General features: G+C 35.7%; 2 protein-coding genes across 2 annotated transcripts; one reads left to right on the forward strand and one right to left on the reverse strand.

The window, feature by feature from the left end:
• Window positions 1-2,820: 2,820 nt before the first annotated feature.
• junba (JunB proto-oncogene, AP-1 transcription factor subunit a) lies at window positions 2,821-4,454 on the forward strand. The gene has a single exon (XM_051092243.1). It carries the CDS (start codon window positions 3,114-3,116, stop codon window positions 4,080-4,082), a length of 969 nt encoding a protein of 322 aa, XP_050948200.1. The 5' UTR covers window positions 2,821-3,113; the 3' UTR covers window positions 4,083-4,454.
• A 2,825-nt stretch (window positions 4,455-7,279) lies between these two features.
• On the reverse strand, window positions 7,280-15,419 carry prdx2 (peroxiredoxin 2). The gene is made up of 6 exons (XM_051092842.1): window positions 15,265-15,419; window positions 13,172-13,292; window positions 12,827-12,980; window positions 10,952-11,074; window positions 9,525-9,655; window positions 7,280-7,674 (listed from the first exon to the last, which is right to left on the reverse strand). Exons 2-6 carry the CDS (start codon window positions 13,272-13,274, stop codon window positions 7,592-7,594), a joined length of 594 nt encoding a protein of 197 aa, XP_050948799.1. The 5' UTR covers window positions 13,275-13,292; window positions 15,265-15,419; the 3' UTR covers window positions 7,280-7,591.
• Between the last annotated feature and the right edge of the window lie 289 nt (window positions 15,420-15,708).

Here is a 15,708-nt window from a genome sequence, read left to right on the forward strand (position 1 = left end):
AGCCTCACACTTTCACTATGACTAGCTCATTCATGAGCAAACATACAGGGCCTAATTTTGAAATGAAAAAAGACTTACTCATTATTATGGTAGACAATGGAATCATAATACGAGTTGTTTGGCTGTATCATTTATGATGATGCAAACAAGAGATCTGTATGTTAAAATTACACTGCATTTAAGCTATGTCTATCCATAAATATAAAATATGAATTTTTGTGCATGCATTTTTATAAAAATTGAACCCATGACTGTGATGTTATAGCATCAGCCTCTAAAAATGTCTGAAGAATGACCTCCACCCTGATCTCAGCTGATGACAACTAAAAGTCCACACACATCATTGTCAGTGAATCATTGTCACTCAGAAAAATTATTTAGAGGACAAGAGAAGTACTGCTAGAGTATAAAATGATCTTATATTTAGTGCTGTCAAACGATTAATCGCAATTTATCACATCCAAAATAAGATTTTGTGTTTACATAATATATGTGTGTGTACTGTGTATATTTATTATGTATATATAAATACACACACATGCATGTATGTATTTCAGAAAAAAATGTTCATATATAAAAAAAAAAAAAAATATATAATATAAATTCTATGAATATAAATATATACATGGAAATACATGGACATGTCAAAAAATATATTGTATGTGTGTGTGTTTATATATACATAATAAATATACACAGTATAGAGACGTATTTAAAAAAATATATATATATATTGGACATGATTAATCGTGATATATTCTGAATAACCTTATACTTGTATATTTTCCATGTTTACTGACATTGTATGATTGCATTCGCCAAGCTCTGGTGCATTATTAGAAAAAAGGCCAAACAAATATATATATTTATGTTGGATTTATTTATTTTATTGCTTGTTTTAAAAGTATAGTCCATCATTTGCTCACCCACAAGTTGTTCCAAACCTGTATGAATTTCTTCTGTTAAACATAAAAGGAGATGTTTTACAGATTGTTTTGATCCCCACTGACTTCCATTGTATGGAATTGGAACCACCAAGGCCCAACTGCTTTTGTTACCAACATTGCTAATGTGACCTTTTTACACCACAGACTGAACAAAATTAAGCATTGTTTGGTAATTGGTCAACAAAGTATTGATAGTTGTGTAAATATTGTCATACAAATATAGTTGTCTGAATTTTTTTGTAATCCATTACATACCTTTCTATCAAAGTTGTCAGACATTATCAAGATGAACTTGCTCTGACCCAGTTCTTATCATATTTTAATACCATTTTATAGCGAATTAACTGTGATAAATGTTGTGAGAAATGTTGAATGTGTCTGAATAAATTTTGGTTTGACTGTGGAGGAGAAAGAGGGTTAAACACCATATTTCGCTGACCATTTGTTGAAAATAAGTCATAGTTTAAGAAATTTTGCTTAATGCAGCGGGATAGGAAGCTAAGTGTCAGTCTTGACAAGAGTGTGGTATACCTGAAGATATGGGTGAAAGGTTCCACACCGCTACCGAATGGCGAAACATGGGTTTACACCTGGCTTTTAGCCCAGGCAGTGATGATTCAGATTTATTAACATATTGAGGAGACAGTGGTGGCTTTCTTTTGGCACCAAACAGGTGTTCGTATGTGGTCGTGCGAATGTCTTCCCACACCGCAGGTGTGAAGCGGCATTGTGTTTTGGCCTAGTATACACTACAGCTTCCCTAAAAGCATAGTATGAGAGAAGAGGACTGTACTAACAATTAAAAGTGGGCTTTCAAACTCGCACTCTTGCGACAGCATGTTGTGTACGTGCTGCCTTTCTGTCCGTCTTCTCTAGCGTACTCCCCCTCCTCCACCTCTCCATGTGCGGAGGCGTTGCCTCTGGAATCAGGCCGACATGGGAGAGGTTTCCCGGTCGTTCGCTGAGGAGGAACTACTGTGTGGTCTTGCCCATATATGGGACGGATATCAGTTGCCAAATCATGAGTCAGTTTATTCCTGATCAATAAAGAGCTACGGTTACGGCTTATACTTTAAAGAAATACGTTTAAGAAGTCTATCTGAGGGATCAGACTCTTAAAGCTCTATGAGAAAGGTCTATTATTACTCATGTTTTGCTTATTATATGACTCAGTAAGTAAAAGTACTCAAATGCAAATGGCCAATAAGTCCTCAAAAAAATTACATATGATCTGAATTAATTTGGCATCTTTATTTCATATTACTCATGTAATTAGTGTGCTTTAGGATACAGGACCTTAGCGGGCCCCTCCTGAAGGCCTGGGATGATGTGGTAGCCCTGACACATTCATCTGGGTTGAAATTATCCAATCCCATCCTGCCATCCTGTGTTTACTCAAATCGCCAGTTTAGACGTGCCACCTAAATTAAAGGAATATATTTAGAGCTTGACATTTAAAATCATTTCCACTTTCCACAAAGTGCTGCAGTGTGAGATCTCCTAAGAAAATATTTACATTTTTGTATGAACTATCACTTCAAAGCTTCTACCAAGCATTGTTCAGTGCCGTCTTCAAAGTGTTTTTCTCAAGACCACAACAGAGTTTCTGTTTACTTGGTCATGGGAAACTTTTCTTAAAAGTGCCTATGTAACGATTGCGGCCAGTTTTTGCGTCTTCTCTGTGGAAACAAAAATAGGAGCGCAGTCTCTCCCTTCAGTTTTGCACTCTCGCCTCCAGCGTTGTTTTCAATCTCAGCGGTTCCTGGCAACAACGTCATCGCTCATCTGACAGCTCGAGGAGTGGAACTTAGTCTTGTCCAATCAGCGGCGAGGGCACGCCCTCGGAACGCTCTGTATTAAAAGCGTTGAGGCTCACTTTCCTGCTAGAGTGAGTGCGCACGAACGCTGAAGACTACGCGTACGACTGTTTGTAAATAACTGTCCGGGAACTCAAGAGCGAAAAAGCACTTTTTGGACATCAGCTGTCAAGGGAAAACACCTGTCGACTTGGTACAGTAAAGTTGTTCAAACTATTTTGGAAGTTTCTTTTCTCTTTGACATCTTTTTTGCCTCATGTAATATTACGGAGAGAGAGAGAAAGCAAGATTTGCGGACAGTAAAGTGTACAGTCAACTCAAAAGCCTCAACAACGTAATTTCTGTTCACATGTCAACAAAAATGGAGCAACCATTTTATCATGACGACTCGTTTCTTTCTGCTTATGGTCATCCAGACGCTGCCCTGCACGACTACAAGCTTCTAAAGCAGAACATGAGCGTGGGCTTCGCCGAACCTTACCGGAACCTCAAGTCCCTACGCTCCGACAACGACTTCTACGCCGCGGCGACCGGAGACGTGGGCTCGCTGAAACTCGCCTCTCCGGAACTGGAGAGACTCATCATCCAGAACGGTAACGGTGTCATCACATCGCCCACTCCGGGCCAGTATCTGTACGGCCGGGGCATCACAGAAGAGCAGGAGGGCTTCGCGGACGGCTTCGTGAAGGCGCTGGACGAGCTGCACAAAATGAACCAAATGCCCCCGCCGAACGTGTCCATCGGCGCCGGCGGCGTGTCGTCCTGCTCGGCCGCGTCGTCCGTCTACGGCGCCTCTCTGCAGCCGGAGACCCCCGTGTACACCACCCTGAACAGCTGCAATCCCAACACTAACCTCACACCTGCAACCAACTACCCGACAGCCACCATCAGCTACCTGCCTCACCATCACCAACAGTACCATCACCACCAAGCCACGACGCACCCTCATCACTTTCAGCACTCGCTCCATCCGCAGCGACTTGTTACGCTCAAAGAGGAGCCACAGACCGTCCCCGACCTCCAGAGCAGCGACGGCTCTCCTCCCATGTCCCCGATCGACATGGAGGACCAGGAGCGCATCAAAGCCGAGCGCAAGAGGCTCAGGAACCGGCTGGCGGCCACCAAGTGCCGGCGACGGAAGCTGGAGCGCATCTCCAGGCTGGAGGACAAAGTCAAAGTGCTCAAGTCGGATAACGCCGGACTGTCCAGCACCGCCTCCCTACTGAGGGAGCAGGTCGCCCAGCTCAAGCAGAAGGTCATGACCCATGTGAGCAGCGGGTGCCAGCTCATGCTGACGCCGAAGATCAAGTCGTTTTAGAGCGAACTGCAGTGACACGGACACTGACAATTGGGAAACACTGGAAGAGCAGATGATGTTTGTGATGTTTTGATGCAAAATGATATTGCAGCACTGAGTAGGAGCGTTGTATATTTCTTAAGTGTTTTCTTGTAGAAAACTATAGTGTTACAGTTGTTTTCAAAAGCATCTTCAAGGTACTAAACGCAGATGAATGGACAATGAATGCACACAGGGAAAACCTTTACGTTGGTTTTGTTTTTAAGTGCTGCCCTATGAAAACATTCCAGTAAGTTATTGATTTTGTGAGTCGGGTTGATCCAGACCTGTATTTCTGTTTGTTTGTTTGTTTTGTTTATATTTTTTATATTTAAGTAAAAGCGTTGAAAATGATTCCACTGTTTGGGTTGTTCATTCCTAGCTTGCTCCGTACGGCTTTAAGTTTACGTTGAAGACGTGCCCACGTTGGCTTCTTTTTCCTGTTGACGTAAAGTCCATATATGGGCTGTTTTGGTGTGCGTACGTCACTGAGGGTAGACTTGCGGGAACCCCCGCCCACGCTACCGGTCAGGAAGTCCGCGCGCTTTCATGTTTGACGTTCGAATGAATGAAGCGCGTGTGAATGAGTGAAAATTTAGCAACTCGGGATTTTCCCCGCACGCTGAAACCTTCCCAAAACAGTTTCGGCGAAAAGAAAACTAGAGATAAAAATACGAACACGGGCATTTTCCAGGTACTTCGCAAAAAAAAGCAGCCGTCGCAAGCACAAAAATAGAAAAACAGATCGAAGTAAATAAGAGCTAGACTTATAAACGAGAAGTGACTTTTTTCCAGTGATTTCCGGAAAATACACCGTAGTTTTGATTAACTGTCCAGTACAAAAACCACAGCCCCTATATGATCTGTTTTGTAACATAGCCTACTTCTTTCTTTCACAAGTTGCCAGTTTTCTTCATTTCAGTCAGCCACAAAATACAACACTTTTATGAGGGACTCTTTTGACGTTAGAATTAATCATACTTTCATCCTACAGAATGTAAACACAACTACAGCAAACTGGCCATAGATAGTCTAGAAAGTGCCTTCATGTGATATTTCACATCAAATAAAATAAATCCTCACGTCAGGACAAAATTCTACTCAAATAAGTATACTTTGAGTCTAAGCTAGTGTTTTTACTATTTTGAGGTTTTAGTGGACATTTTGTTTTATTAGAAAGACTTGAAGTGATGTCGCCATCACAGTTTGAAAACATATTACTTTTAAAACAAGATATTTATAGAATATCAGCATTAAGTTCATAGGTCTATCTTAGCATATATTAACATTTTTAAATGTAGCTTGATGACACAGTGATATTTGTTATCACAGGTTAAATATTCAAAAACATTTCCAGTATGGAAAAAGACATTGTTATCAATCCCATTCTCAGGTAACAAAACACGTTTTTAACGCTCTCATTTGTATAAAACGTAAATCCAGTTACGTCCATTTAAAAGTGTTTTTTTTTTCTTTGTTATACAAACACCACTGTAACATTCTATTTTATCATTACGCAAACAGTAGGCCTGTGGAAACATTACTTTTAACTCTTAAAAATAAAGGTTCCAAAAGGGTGTTTTTGCAGTGATGTCATAGAAGAACCATTTTTGGTTCCCCCTTTCAGTGAACAGTTCCCAAAAGAACCATTTTGAAGAACATTTTAAAAATCTAAAGAACCTTTTTCGACTATAAAGAACCTTTTCTGCATTTGAAAGGTTCTATGGATGTTCAAGGTTCTTCACAGAGTCATAGCTGCCAATAAAGAACCTTTATGTTTAAGAATGTTGAACGTTCTCTGAACATTCTAGTCATAACATTTAAAAAAAACCGTTATACGAACGTCAAACTATAATGTTTCAGGGGAAAAAACTTCCATGAATAATGTAGGCTATAAATAACGTTCTGAGAACGTCATTAAGGAACTCTGAATTAACACTTTAAAGTTACTGGGAGAACGTTTGTTCAGAAGTTTGGGAGAACCTTCCCAAAACGTTCTCCTGAGAACGTTCCCTGTTAGCTCGGTTGGTACCAATCATTTGATGTAGAAAATAACACCATGGTAAGAATTCAGCAAGATCAACAAAATCACTTGTGGTTTAGGCCTAATTAGTTCCAGATTATCAAACATCAGCAAATGCTTAAAATTCAGTGTCAAATGTCTTGACGTTGTGGTTTCCTGTAGCCTTCGTTAGAATATCACTGTTTTATCATCAGATTGTCACTATCAAATAACCTATAGCCTACATAACATGAACAGTCGCACATAACCTACAAATCACGTCTGTCTGAGCGAGTACATCAGATTTCTGTCCTGAATACAAGCTGTGCTTAATTACGATTAAAAATCTGCCTTGAAATTAATTATATACCTAAACTTGTCTTGCTCTATTACTAAAGCGCTCATGAGAACAAGCTGCTCCTGAGCTATTTCTCCCAAATGTAATGAAATACTGCCATCTACCGGTCTGATTTGTCCAAACCTAAGGCATGTTCCGGTACATTTCGAGCTCTACCAAAAGCATTTGTGGTAATGTCCATTACCGAGTTATTATGCAACTTTTTCTTCAACGCATAAGTAAGCCAATGGGCGAGACTTCCGGTTCATTATCCGCTATAGGGACATAACCAGAACAACGTCCAATAAACAGTAAAACTGTTTGCACTACAAACCAGTGTGTTCATAATTATAGTAGTACATTAAAGTAATATGGTAAGACACACCGATTTGCAATGCAAAACAGCAAAACAAGCTGTTTTGTACAGTTAAAAATAGCTGGACACGGATGCAATCGGAAGCCAGGCCCACAACATTTACAAATGGCTGTGCCCACTCTTACGGGAAGAAAAAGGTGGATAGTTTATTTAAATCCGAACTAAAACCATTAAAAATAATAATAGCTTTGTTACTTAGGACAGCATTTTTAATTTTGTTTAGTTTAACTTTAAGTACTAAAACAATTGAATATTCTAAATAAATAACAGGCATATTTAAATAAAGAACTAATACAAAAAAAAAAAAAAAAAAACATTTAATATATGAGTGATAAGGCTGTTTGCATGTTCCTTATAGAGTTATTATTGCTTTTCTGAATGGATGAACCTATAGTCAGAGTGAAAATGTCAGAAATTGTATAACTTGTAATGAGTTATGTTGGTAAAATAAGACAACTGCAATGTCACACAATAACAGTCTGTTTATTTTGACAGATATTGAGGATCACCAGAATGTTATACAACTTGAGACAATTCAAAATGGATCAAATGTACTAAATATGTAATAATGACTTAACTAGAGCGGAAAACAAACTACAGACATGTCAGTGCATGGGACAATGGAAAGGAAAACAAATCTGTCTAACAAGTGCATTTAAACTGCAAAGAGTTTGTTACGTTGGCTTAGACAACTTTTCAAGAACTCTCAGACTAAGGTTAAGTGCTCTGGCGTCCCACTGAATGGGGAGCACGATCCGGGAGGTACAGCAGGACTGTTACTGCTTGGAGAAGAACTCCTTGCTCTTCTGCACATCTGGAACAATAGTGTCACTTCCTGGTTTCCATCCAGCAGGACAAACTGTGGAGAACAGACAGGCATGTTATTTTAAACCTCTGTGAAGAGGAGACTGAGTATTTAGGAAAAATAATACAGTTGAGATCAAAAGTTTACATACACCTTGTTTTTTTTTTTTATTTAATACTGACCTAAATAGGATATTTCACATTAAATGCGTTTACATTTAGTCCACAAGACAAAATAGTTACATTTATAAAAATGACTCCGTTCAAAAGTTTACATACACTTGATTCTTAATACTGTGTTGTTACCTGAATGATCCAAAGCTGTGTTTATTTTCTTTTGTTTGTTTGTGTGTTTAGTGATAGTTGTTCATGAGTCCATTGTTTGACCTGAAGAGATAAACTGCCTGCTGTTCTTCAGGTCTCACAAATTTTTTGAGTTTTCAGCATTTTTGTGTATTTTTACCTTTTCCAACAATGACTGTATGACTATAAGATGCATCTTTTCACACTGAGGGACTCATATATAGTTGAGGGACTCAACTATTACAGAAGGTTCCATCGCTCACTGATGCTTCAGAAGAAAAAAAAAAAAAACTATGAATGAAAAGGAGGACACATTTCTTTCATTCAGTACTGCCCTTCAGAATTTACAGAAGATACTTACATGTTTCCCAAAAGACAAAATAAGTTAAATTCACCCTGATATTCTGAAATGTTTTTTAAAAAGGCTTCACCCTCCGGCTCTTAATGCATTGTGTTTTCTTCTGGAGCATCAGTGAGCGTTTGAACCTTCTGTAATAGTTGCATATGAGTCCCTCAGTTGTCCTCAGTGTGAAAAGATGGATCTCAAAATCACAGAGGGTTCAAATACACAAAAATGCTGAAAAACCAAAGAATTTGTGGGACCTGAAGGATTTTTCTGAAGAACAGTAGGCAGTTTAACTGTTCAAGAAAAACAAGGGACTCATGAACAACTATCACTAAACAAAAAAAAACAGCTGTGGATTATTTAGGTAACAACACAGTATTAAGAATCAAGTGTATGTAGACTTTTGAACGAGATCATTTTTATAAATTCAACTATTATTTTCTCTTGCAGACTATATGTAAGCGTCTTTTATGTGAGATATCTCATTCAGGTCAGTACTAAATAAAAAAACAACATGCATTTTGTATGATCCCTCTTATTTTGGTAAAATAATTAACATTTTGCAGATTCTGCAAGGTGTATGTAAACTTTCGACCTCAACTGTACATTTTTAGGATTCTTTCAAAATTGTACAGAACTATAAACTACATACAATTATAAATGGCTTTACTGTCACTATCAATCAATTTCATTCATCCTTGCTGAATGAATAAAATGAAATGAATGAAATAATTTTTGACAGCCACAAACTGAGGGATGAGTCAATTGCTTTCTGTGGTAAATCAAACAGGATGTCACCTGGAAGTTACTCAACTTGTCTGCATATAGATTGTCACTCTCATGACATATCCTGTGATCACTTCTGATCAGATTTCATAGTTACATCATTTCAGTCAGTGTGTTACTGCATAACGATAAAGCAAGAATTCACCACGCTGATGCTCTCGAATATACATGAATTTAACTGCACTTCAAACTTGACATTTTGAGCAGAAATCAAATGTATGAAAGACAATACAAGTATGTGCTTAAAACCCCTTGATTTAGAGGTATAATGTTGTGTTATGCATGTAAACGTCCCTTTGTTGGCATCAGAACGCTTTTGTGTTAACACTACAAACATAATATGGTCACATGATTTGCCTACCTCCAAATGTGGTTTGAATGATCGGATCACAAAACACTTTAAAACCTGTTTACACAAACTGTCCACTTAAGATAAACAGGTTGTTCAGAAAGAGCCCCATCTCACTTACCTTCTCCATATTTGTCAGTGTGCTGGAAGGCCTGCACCAGTCTCAGCGTCTCGTCCACTGAGCGGCCCACCGGCAGGTCGTTGATGGTGATCTGCCTCAAGATGCCTTTATCGTCAATCACAAACAGACCTCTGTGGAAGCAGGACAAGAGGCAGAAAGCATATAATTTCCACTTGACATTAAAGTCTGTATGACTGCTTATATTCATTTTTCAATATTAAAAGGCATGTTTTTTCTGCAAGTCATCAGCACTAATGGAAAGCAGTTCATTAAATAATGTTCTTTACTATAAACTAAAAAAATAAAAATCAACACTTAAAGTAAATAATTAAAAGTATCGCCACTTTACTTCAAAAGGGACAACAATTTAGACAAATTTGCAACTCTGTGTGTGTGTGTGTGTGTGTGTGTATGTATGTATGTATGTATGTATGTATGTATGTATGTATGTATATATATATATATATATATATATATATATATATATACACACACACATATATATACACACATATATATACACACACTACCGTTCAAAAGGTTGGGGTCAGTAAGACTTGTAATAGTCTTTAAAGAAGTCTCTTATGCTCATCAAGGCTGCATTTATTTGATTAAAAATATAGAAAAAAAAACAGTAATATTGCAAAATGTTTTTACAATATAAAATAATGTTTTTTATTTTAACATACTTTAAAATAGAATTTATTCCTGTGATGAAAAGCTGAATTTTTATCAGCTGTTACTCCAGTCTTAAGTGTCACATGATCCTTCAGAAATTATTCTAATATGCGGATTTATTATTAGAATGATCAATGTTGGATAATATCAACAGTTGTGCTGCCAAATATTTTTTGGAACCTGTGATTTTTTTTTTTTTTTTTCAGGATTCTTTCATGAATAACAAGTTTAAAAAGTACAGTGTTTATTCAACATATAAATATTTTATAACAATGTAAATTATTTATTATTAACTTTTAATAAACTTTTAATTATTAACTTAATACATCCTTGGTGAATAAAAGTATTAATTTCTTAAAAAAAAAAAAAAAAAAAAAACAATAAAAATGTACTGACCCCAAACTTTTGAACGGTAGTGTATATATAGTATGGGGTCATAAAGATTTTTTTTTTTAAAAAGGAATTAAATTCATCAAAAGGGAAAGTAAAGATATGTTAGAAAAGATTCTTTTAGAACCTTTAAGATTAAGTTTGATAAGTTTGAACCCGGAACATTTGATATAGAATTCCAAGTAGCAATAAAAACTGCTTAAACTGGTTCCTGCACCCTGCCCACACTGCATTACACGTGGTTGTTATCGAGCACCCTTGATCATTATGTCCTGCTGCAATCATGCACTGCAAGCAAGAGAGGTTGAGTAGTTGTAGTTTAACTGAACCAGTGCAAACATTAGCACATCATCACAGACCTGTAGGCGATGCCCTCGTCCTCTTTCAGGACGCCGTAATCGCGGGAGATGGATTGAGTCAGGTCAGCCACCAGCGGGATGTTCATGGAGCCGAGGCCACCCTGCTTCCTGGGTGTGTTGACCCTATCGGAAACAAGCCAATAGTCAAGTCACAACAGGAATTTGATTTATAAAGTGTGTAATTCACTGGATTATAGTTTAATAGGCATGGTTATACCTTAAGGTTATTTCATATGTAACCTTTTTTTCATTGAATCTCCAGCAAGATGATAAATACAGATATGGACTGTTATTGTGATATAAATTAACCATAATATAATAATAATCAGATGATAGAAGCTATATAGTGATGTAAATTAACAATGATATAAATTAACCATAACATAATAATAATAATAATAATAATATAATAATAATAATAATAATACACTACCATTCAAAAGTTGAGGATCAGTAAAATTTTTCACGTTTTTTTAAAAGAATTCTCTTATGCTCATCAATGCTGCATTTAATTGATCAAAAATACAGAAAAAAAGAATAATATTGTGAAATATTATTACAGTTTAAAATAATTGTTTTCTATTTTAATATATTTTAAAATATAATTTATTTCTGTGAAGCAAAGCTGAATTTTCAAGGATCAATTTCACATTATCCTTCAGAAATCATTCTAATATGCTGATTTATTACTTTTATTATTAATGTTGGATTCTTTGAAGAATAGAAAGTTTAAAAGAACAGCGTTTATTCAAAATATAAATCTTTTCTAACAATTGAAGTCTTTGCTATCATTTTTTTTTTAAATCAATTTAACTTTACTACAATTGTAGTTTATATTGTTACAAAAGATTTCTATTTGAAATAAATGCTGTTCTTTTTAAACTTTATTTATTAAAGAATCCTGAAATAAACAGATTGAAAAAAATAGTAATCTTGAAAAAACTATTAAGCAGCACAATAAATATTGGAACAATTTCTGAAGGATCATGTGACACTGAAGACAGGAATAATGCTGCTGAAAAATCAGCTTTGCATCACAGAAATAAATTACATTTTACAACATAGTCAACTAGAAAACAGCAATTTACATTGAAATAATATTACTGTTTTTTCTGGATTTTTGATCAAATAAATGCAGCCTTGATGAGCAGAAGAAGCTTCTTTAAAAACATTAAAAATCTTACTGATCGCAAACTTTTGAATGGCAGTGTATATTACATATGTATTTGTTTGGAGAATCTGGATTTTGAAAACATAAAGCTATACATTTATTTATTTATTCATTATTTCTTGGAAAAGTCTGGATTTTTAAAACCTAAAAAGTTAACTTTTTTTTTTTTTTTTTTTAAGAAAAGTCTGTTTTTTTTTTTTTTTTTTTTTTAAAAACAACAATTTATCATTATAATTAATGTATTTAATGTAATTAATATACTTATTTAGTGTAAATAATAATGCACTAAATAAAAAGTCAATGTGACAGCAGATCGGCAGTTTCTAGAACTAATAAAGTGCTACACCCTTCCTTTATCTGTCTCTCTCTAACACACTATAGTGTCTCTTATCAAAGCCAGGCTTGTTAGAAGAACACAAAAGATAACCAATAACTGGGTAAAGCCACAGAAAGCCTACTAATAATCACGTTCACAAACAAGAGAAAAACCAACAGTGAGCTCCAACGTACAGTGTAGGAACACTGGCACTATTGATCTACAATAAATTACTTCTTATAATAGAGGCACTAGATAGTACCTACAGCAGATATTTACAGCATACTGACAAAGCTTTGCAGTAGCCATTTTATATATGGATGGCTCTAAAGTGGCCATTTTAGCCCTTCAGATGTGGAAGATGTAGTAATAAAAGCAGAATCCTCACCATGCCAGATGGCTGAAATGAGAGTCGGTGGAGGCAGCGATGACCTCGCAGCCGATTTTACGGAACTCAGCAGCCCGTTCGCTGAACGCGATGATCTCGGTAGGACAGACGAAGGTGAAATCAAGTGGATAGAAGAACAAAATGACATATTTCCCTAAAAGAGAAATGGAGAGAAAATAAAGATGAAGTGAAAAACAGGTTACACCTGTAACCCACTTAGTGGTTAAGAGAGCATTTAATGGCTAGTATCATGATGCAATGGAAAGCAAAAGTAGGTTAGAATGACATTTAGTATATTCTCATCCTAATCTAAAAAACATGTCGTGTGGAGTGTTTGATGCCCACCTCTGTAGTCAGAGAGCTGAACGTCTTTAAACTGTCCGTCTACCACAGCTGTGGCCTTGAACTGAGGAGCAGGCTGACCGATCTTAGCGTTTCCAGAAGACATCTTGAAGATTGTTTGTCACTGGTGACCAAAAAAAAATAATAAATAAAAATTAAAGAACATCCAAAAAAATATATAGTTTTATTTATGCTACCACTTCCACTACACGTTTTATTAAAATTAAAAACATTTTAAAATGAATTGCAGTAAACATTTTTTGACACATTAAAAATCATTTTGCTAAAAAATACATTTATCTTTTTTGTGGTACCAGACTGTTAATGTGATATAAATTAACCATAATAGAATTTTAATGGAATATTAATATATATTAAGTATCTATTTATTTGTGAAAAATATGGATTTTGAAAACTTAATTTTTTAAACCATGTGTGGAGTGGACTTTTGTAAGAATAAATAAATAAAATAAATAAATAAATAAATTTCTAAGAAGAATAAGAATGAATGAATGAATAAAAAGCTTTCAATGTTCTGTTTTAAAAAAAACAGATTTTACTAAGAATAATAATAGATAAAAATAAGTTTTAATATTTTTTTAAATGAAAAAATAAGTCTCAAATTCCAGATATTTCTAAATAAATAGATATATAAAATTACATTAAGAATATATTTATGGTTAATTTATATCACATTAACAGTCTATATCTGGTACCACAAAAAAAAAAAAAAGACAAAGATAAACAATATAAATAGTAATACAAATAGTATAAAAAAAAATACATTTATCTTTTTTGTGGCACTGGGACAGCAGACAAAAACAGAATATACAGAAAATGAAAAAATAAATGAAAAAACAGAATTTGTGTGTAAAGCTGTTAAAATTATGCGTGGTTATTTAAAGGGATAATTCATCTTTAAATGAAAATTGTAATGAATTACTGTTGCATAAGTTGTTGCAAACTTGAATTTCTTTTGTAACTTGAATACCTTTCTTCTGATGAAGACAAAAACATATTTTGAAGAACAGCTGAAAGTTTCAAATGACTTCCACTGTAAGGAAACAAATACTATGGAAGTCGACAGAAACCAGAACCTTTTTGGTTACCAACATTCTTCAAAATATCTTCATTTGTTATCAGCAGAAGAGAGAAACTCAGATGTGGATCAACTTAAGTGTAAATAAATTAAATTATTTACCAAATTAGCTCAGAAATGTGAACAGGAATACACTTTTCAGTGTATTAGTTCATAATATATGCAAAAGCTTTGCAGTAGGCCACACACACACAGCAGGTCACATGATAGTCAGTTGCTCTCAACAATGGGCTTCTGATTCAAGAAGTGGTTTGGTCTAAATACAGCCGTTTACCCAAGTCTTTATCTCGGTTTAGCAGCAGACAAAAATGCATGAGCATTGCAGTCATTTCTACCCTTAAAAGAGCGACTTTAGCGACAGGTTTCACAAATGAACTTGGCTCAGAGGTCGATTACACGTCTTACGTGTGGACCTGCATGCTCTGATAGCGCCTGTCAGCTCAGTATCTCTGCTAAAGGCTGATAATATCCACCCCTAGGAAATACATGAATGGTCAACGACCCTCTGAGACTTTGCCCTGCAAACTGCATGACAATAGACTAGAAGGCCGAAACAAGACAAGTGCGCTAACTTAAGTCTTTGCTATAATTGGTAAGACGCACGTTCACTTATAACATCCAGTGTCATGCAAAACATGAAATGCATAGTAAAACGTCTAGTATATTCAAAGAGTTTTTAGCTGCTTAGCCACCCAAGCTAAGCCTGATCAAGGCTTAGTATCCAGTGATACAGCATACAAGTAGTACCGCGCGAAAAATAACAGTTAAAATAATAACTAATATGACACTATAAATGCATAGAAATGCGTTTGGATATATCAAACAGTTGTTGAAATATGAACATGCAGCCTGCAAGAGAAAAAGAAAAAGGCGCCGGCGTTTTCCACCCGCTCTTTTGTTCAGTAATAATAAGAAAAATATTCATTAAGCATTTGTGCATGTAAGTTATTCTTACGATTCTAGGCAAAACAGCAATATTTCTGCATTAAAAACGTACCTGTTCTGTTTGTGGAAGCAAAACCTCACTTTCTCCTTGATGCACGAGCACAGGAAGTTCTAGACGTGCGACCTGCTGCAAAACTAACGACCGGCGGATCAACGTAAAAAGGGAGGGTCTATGTGCTTTAGTGCACCACCTCACTTTATGCACTTTCAAGTCATATTTTGCGTTTTAGTTTTGTGACAGGTTTCACATTTGGACATTTAAACCGCACAAAAGAACATGCATAGTGTACTAGCAATACTAACCTTACGTTTCTACTTTATCAATGACAATTCATCACTATTAAACGCTATTATTTATTCCTATTTGTGTTTTTGTGTTATATATTCCTGCACTGCGTGAATGTGAATAAACACTGAATTAGATGGTGAAATCAGTAACGTTAAATTAACCAAACGTTCTCTGAACTCTATTTCCCACAACCATTGCGACAAAGAG

The sequence above is a fragment of the Labeo rohita genome, chromosome 1 (genome assembly GCF_022985175.1).
Source record: "Labeo rohita strain BAU-BD-2019 chromosome 1, IGBB_LRoh.1.0, whole genome shotgun sequence".
Classification (NCBI taxonomy): Eukaryota; Metazoa; Chordata; class Actinopteri; order Cypriniformes; family Cyprinidae; genus Labeo; species Labeo rohita.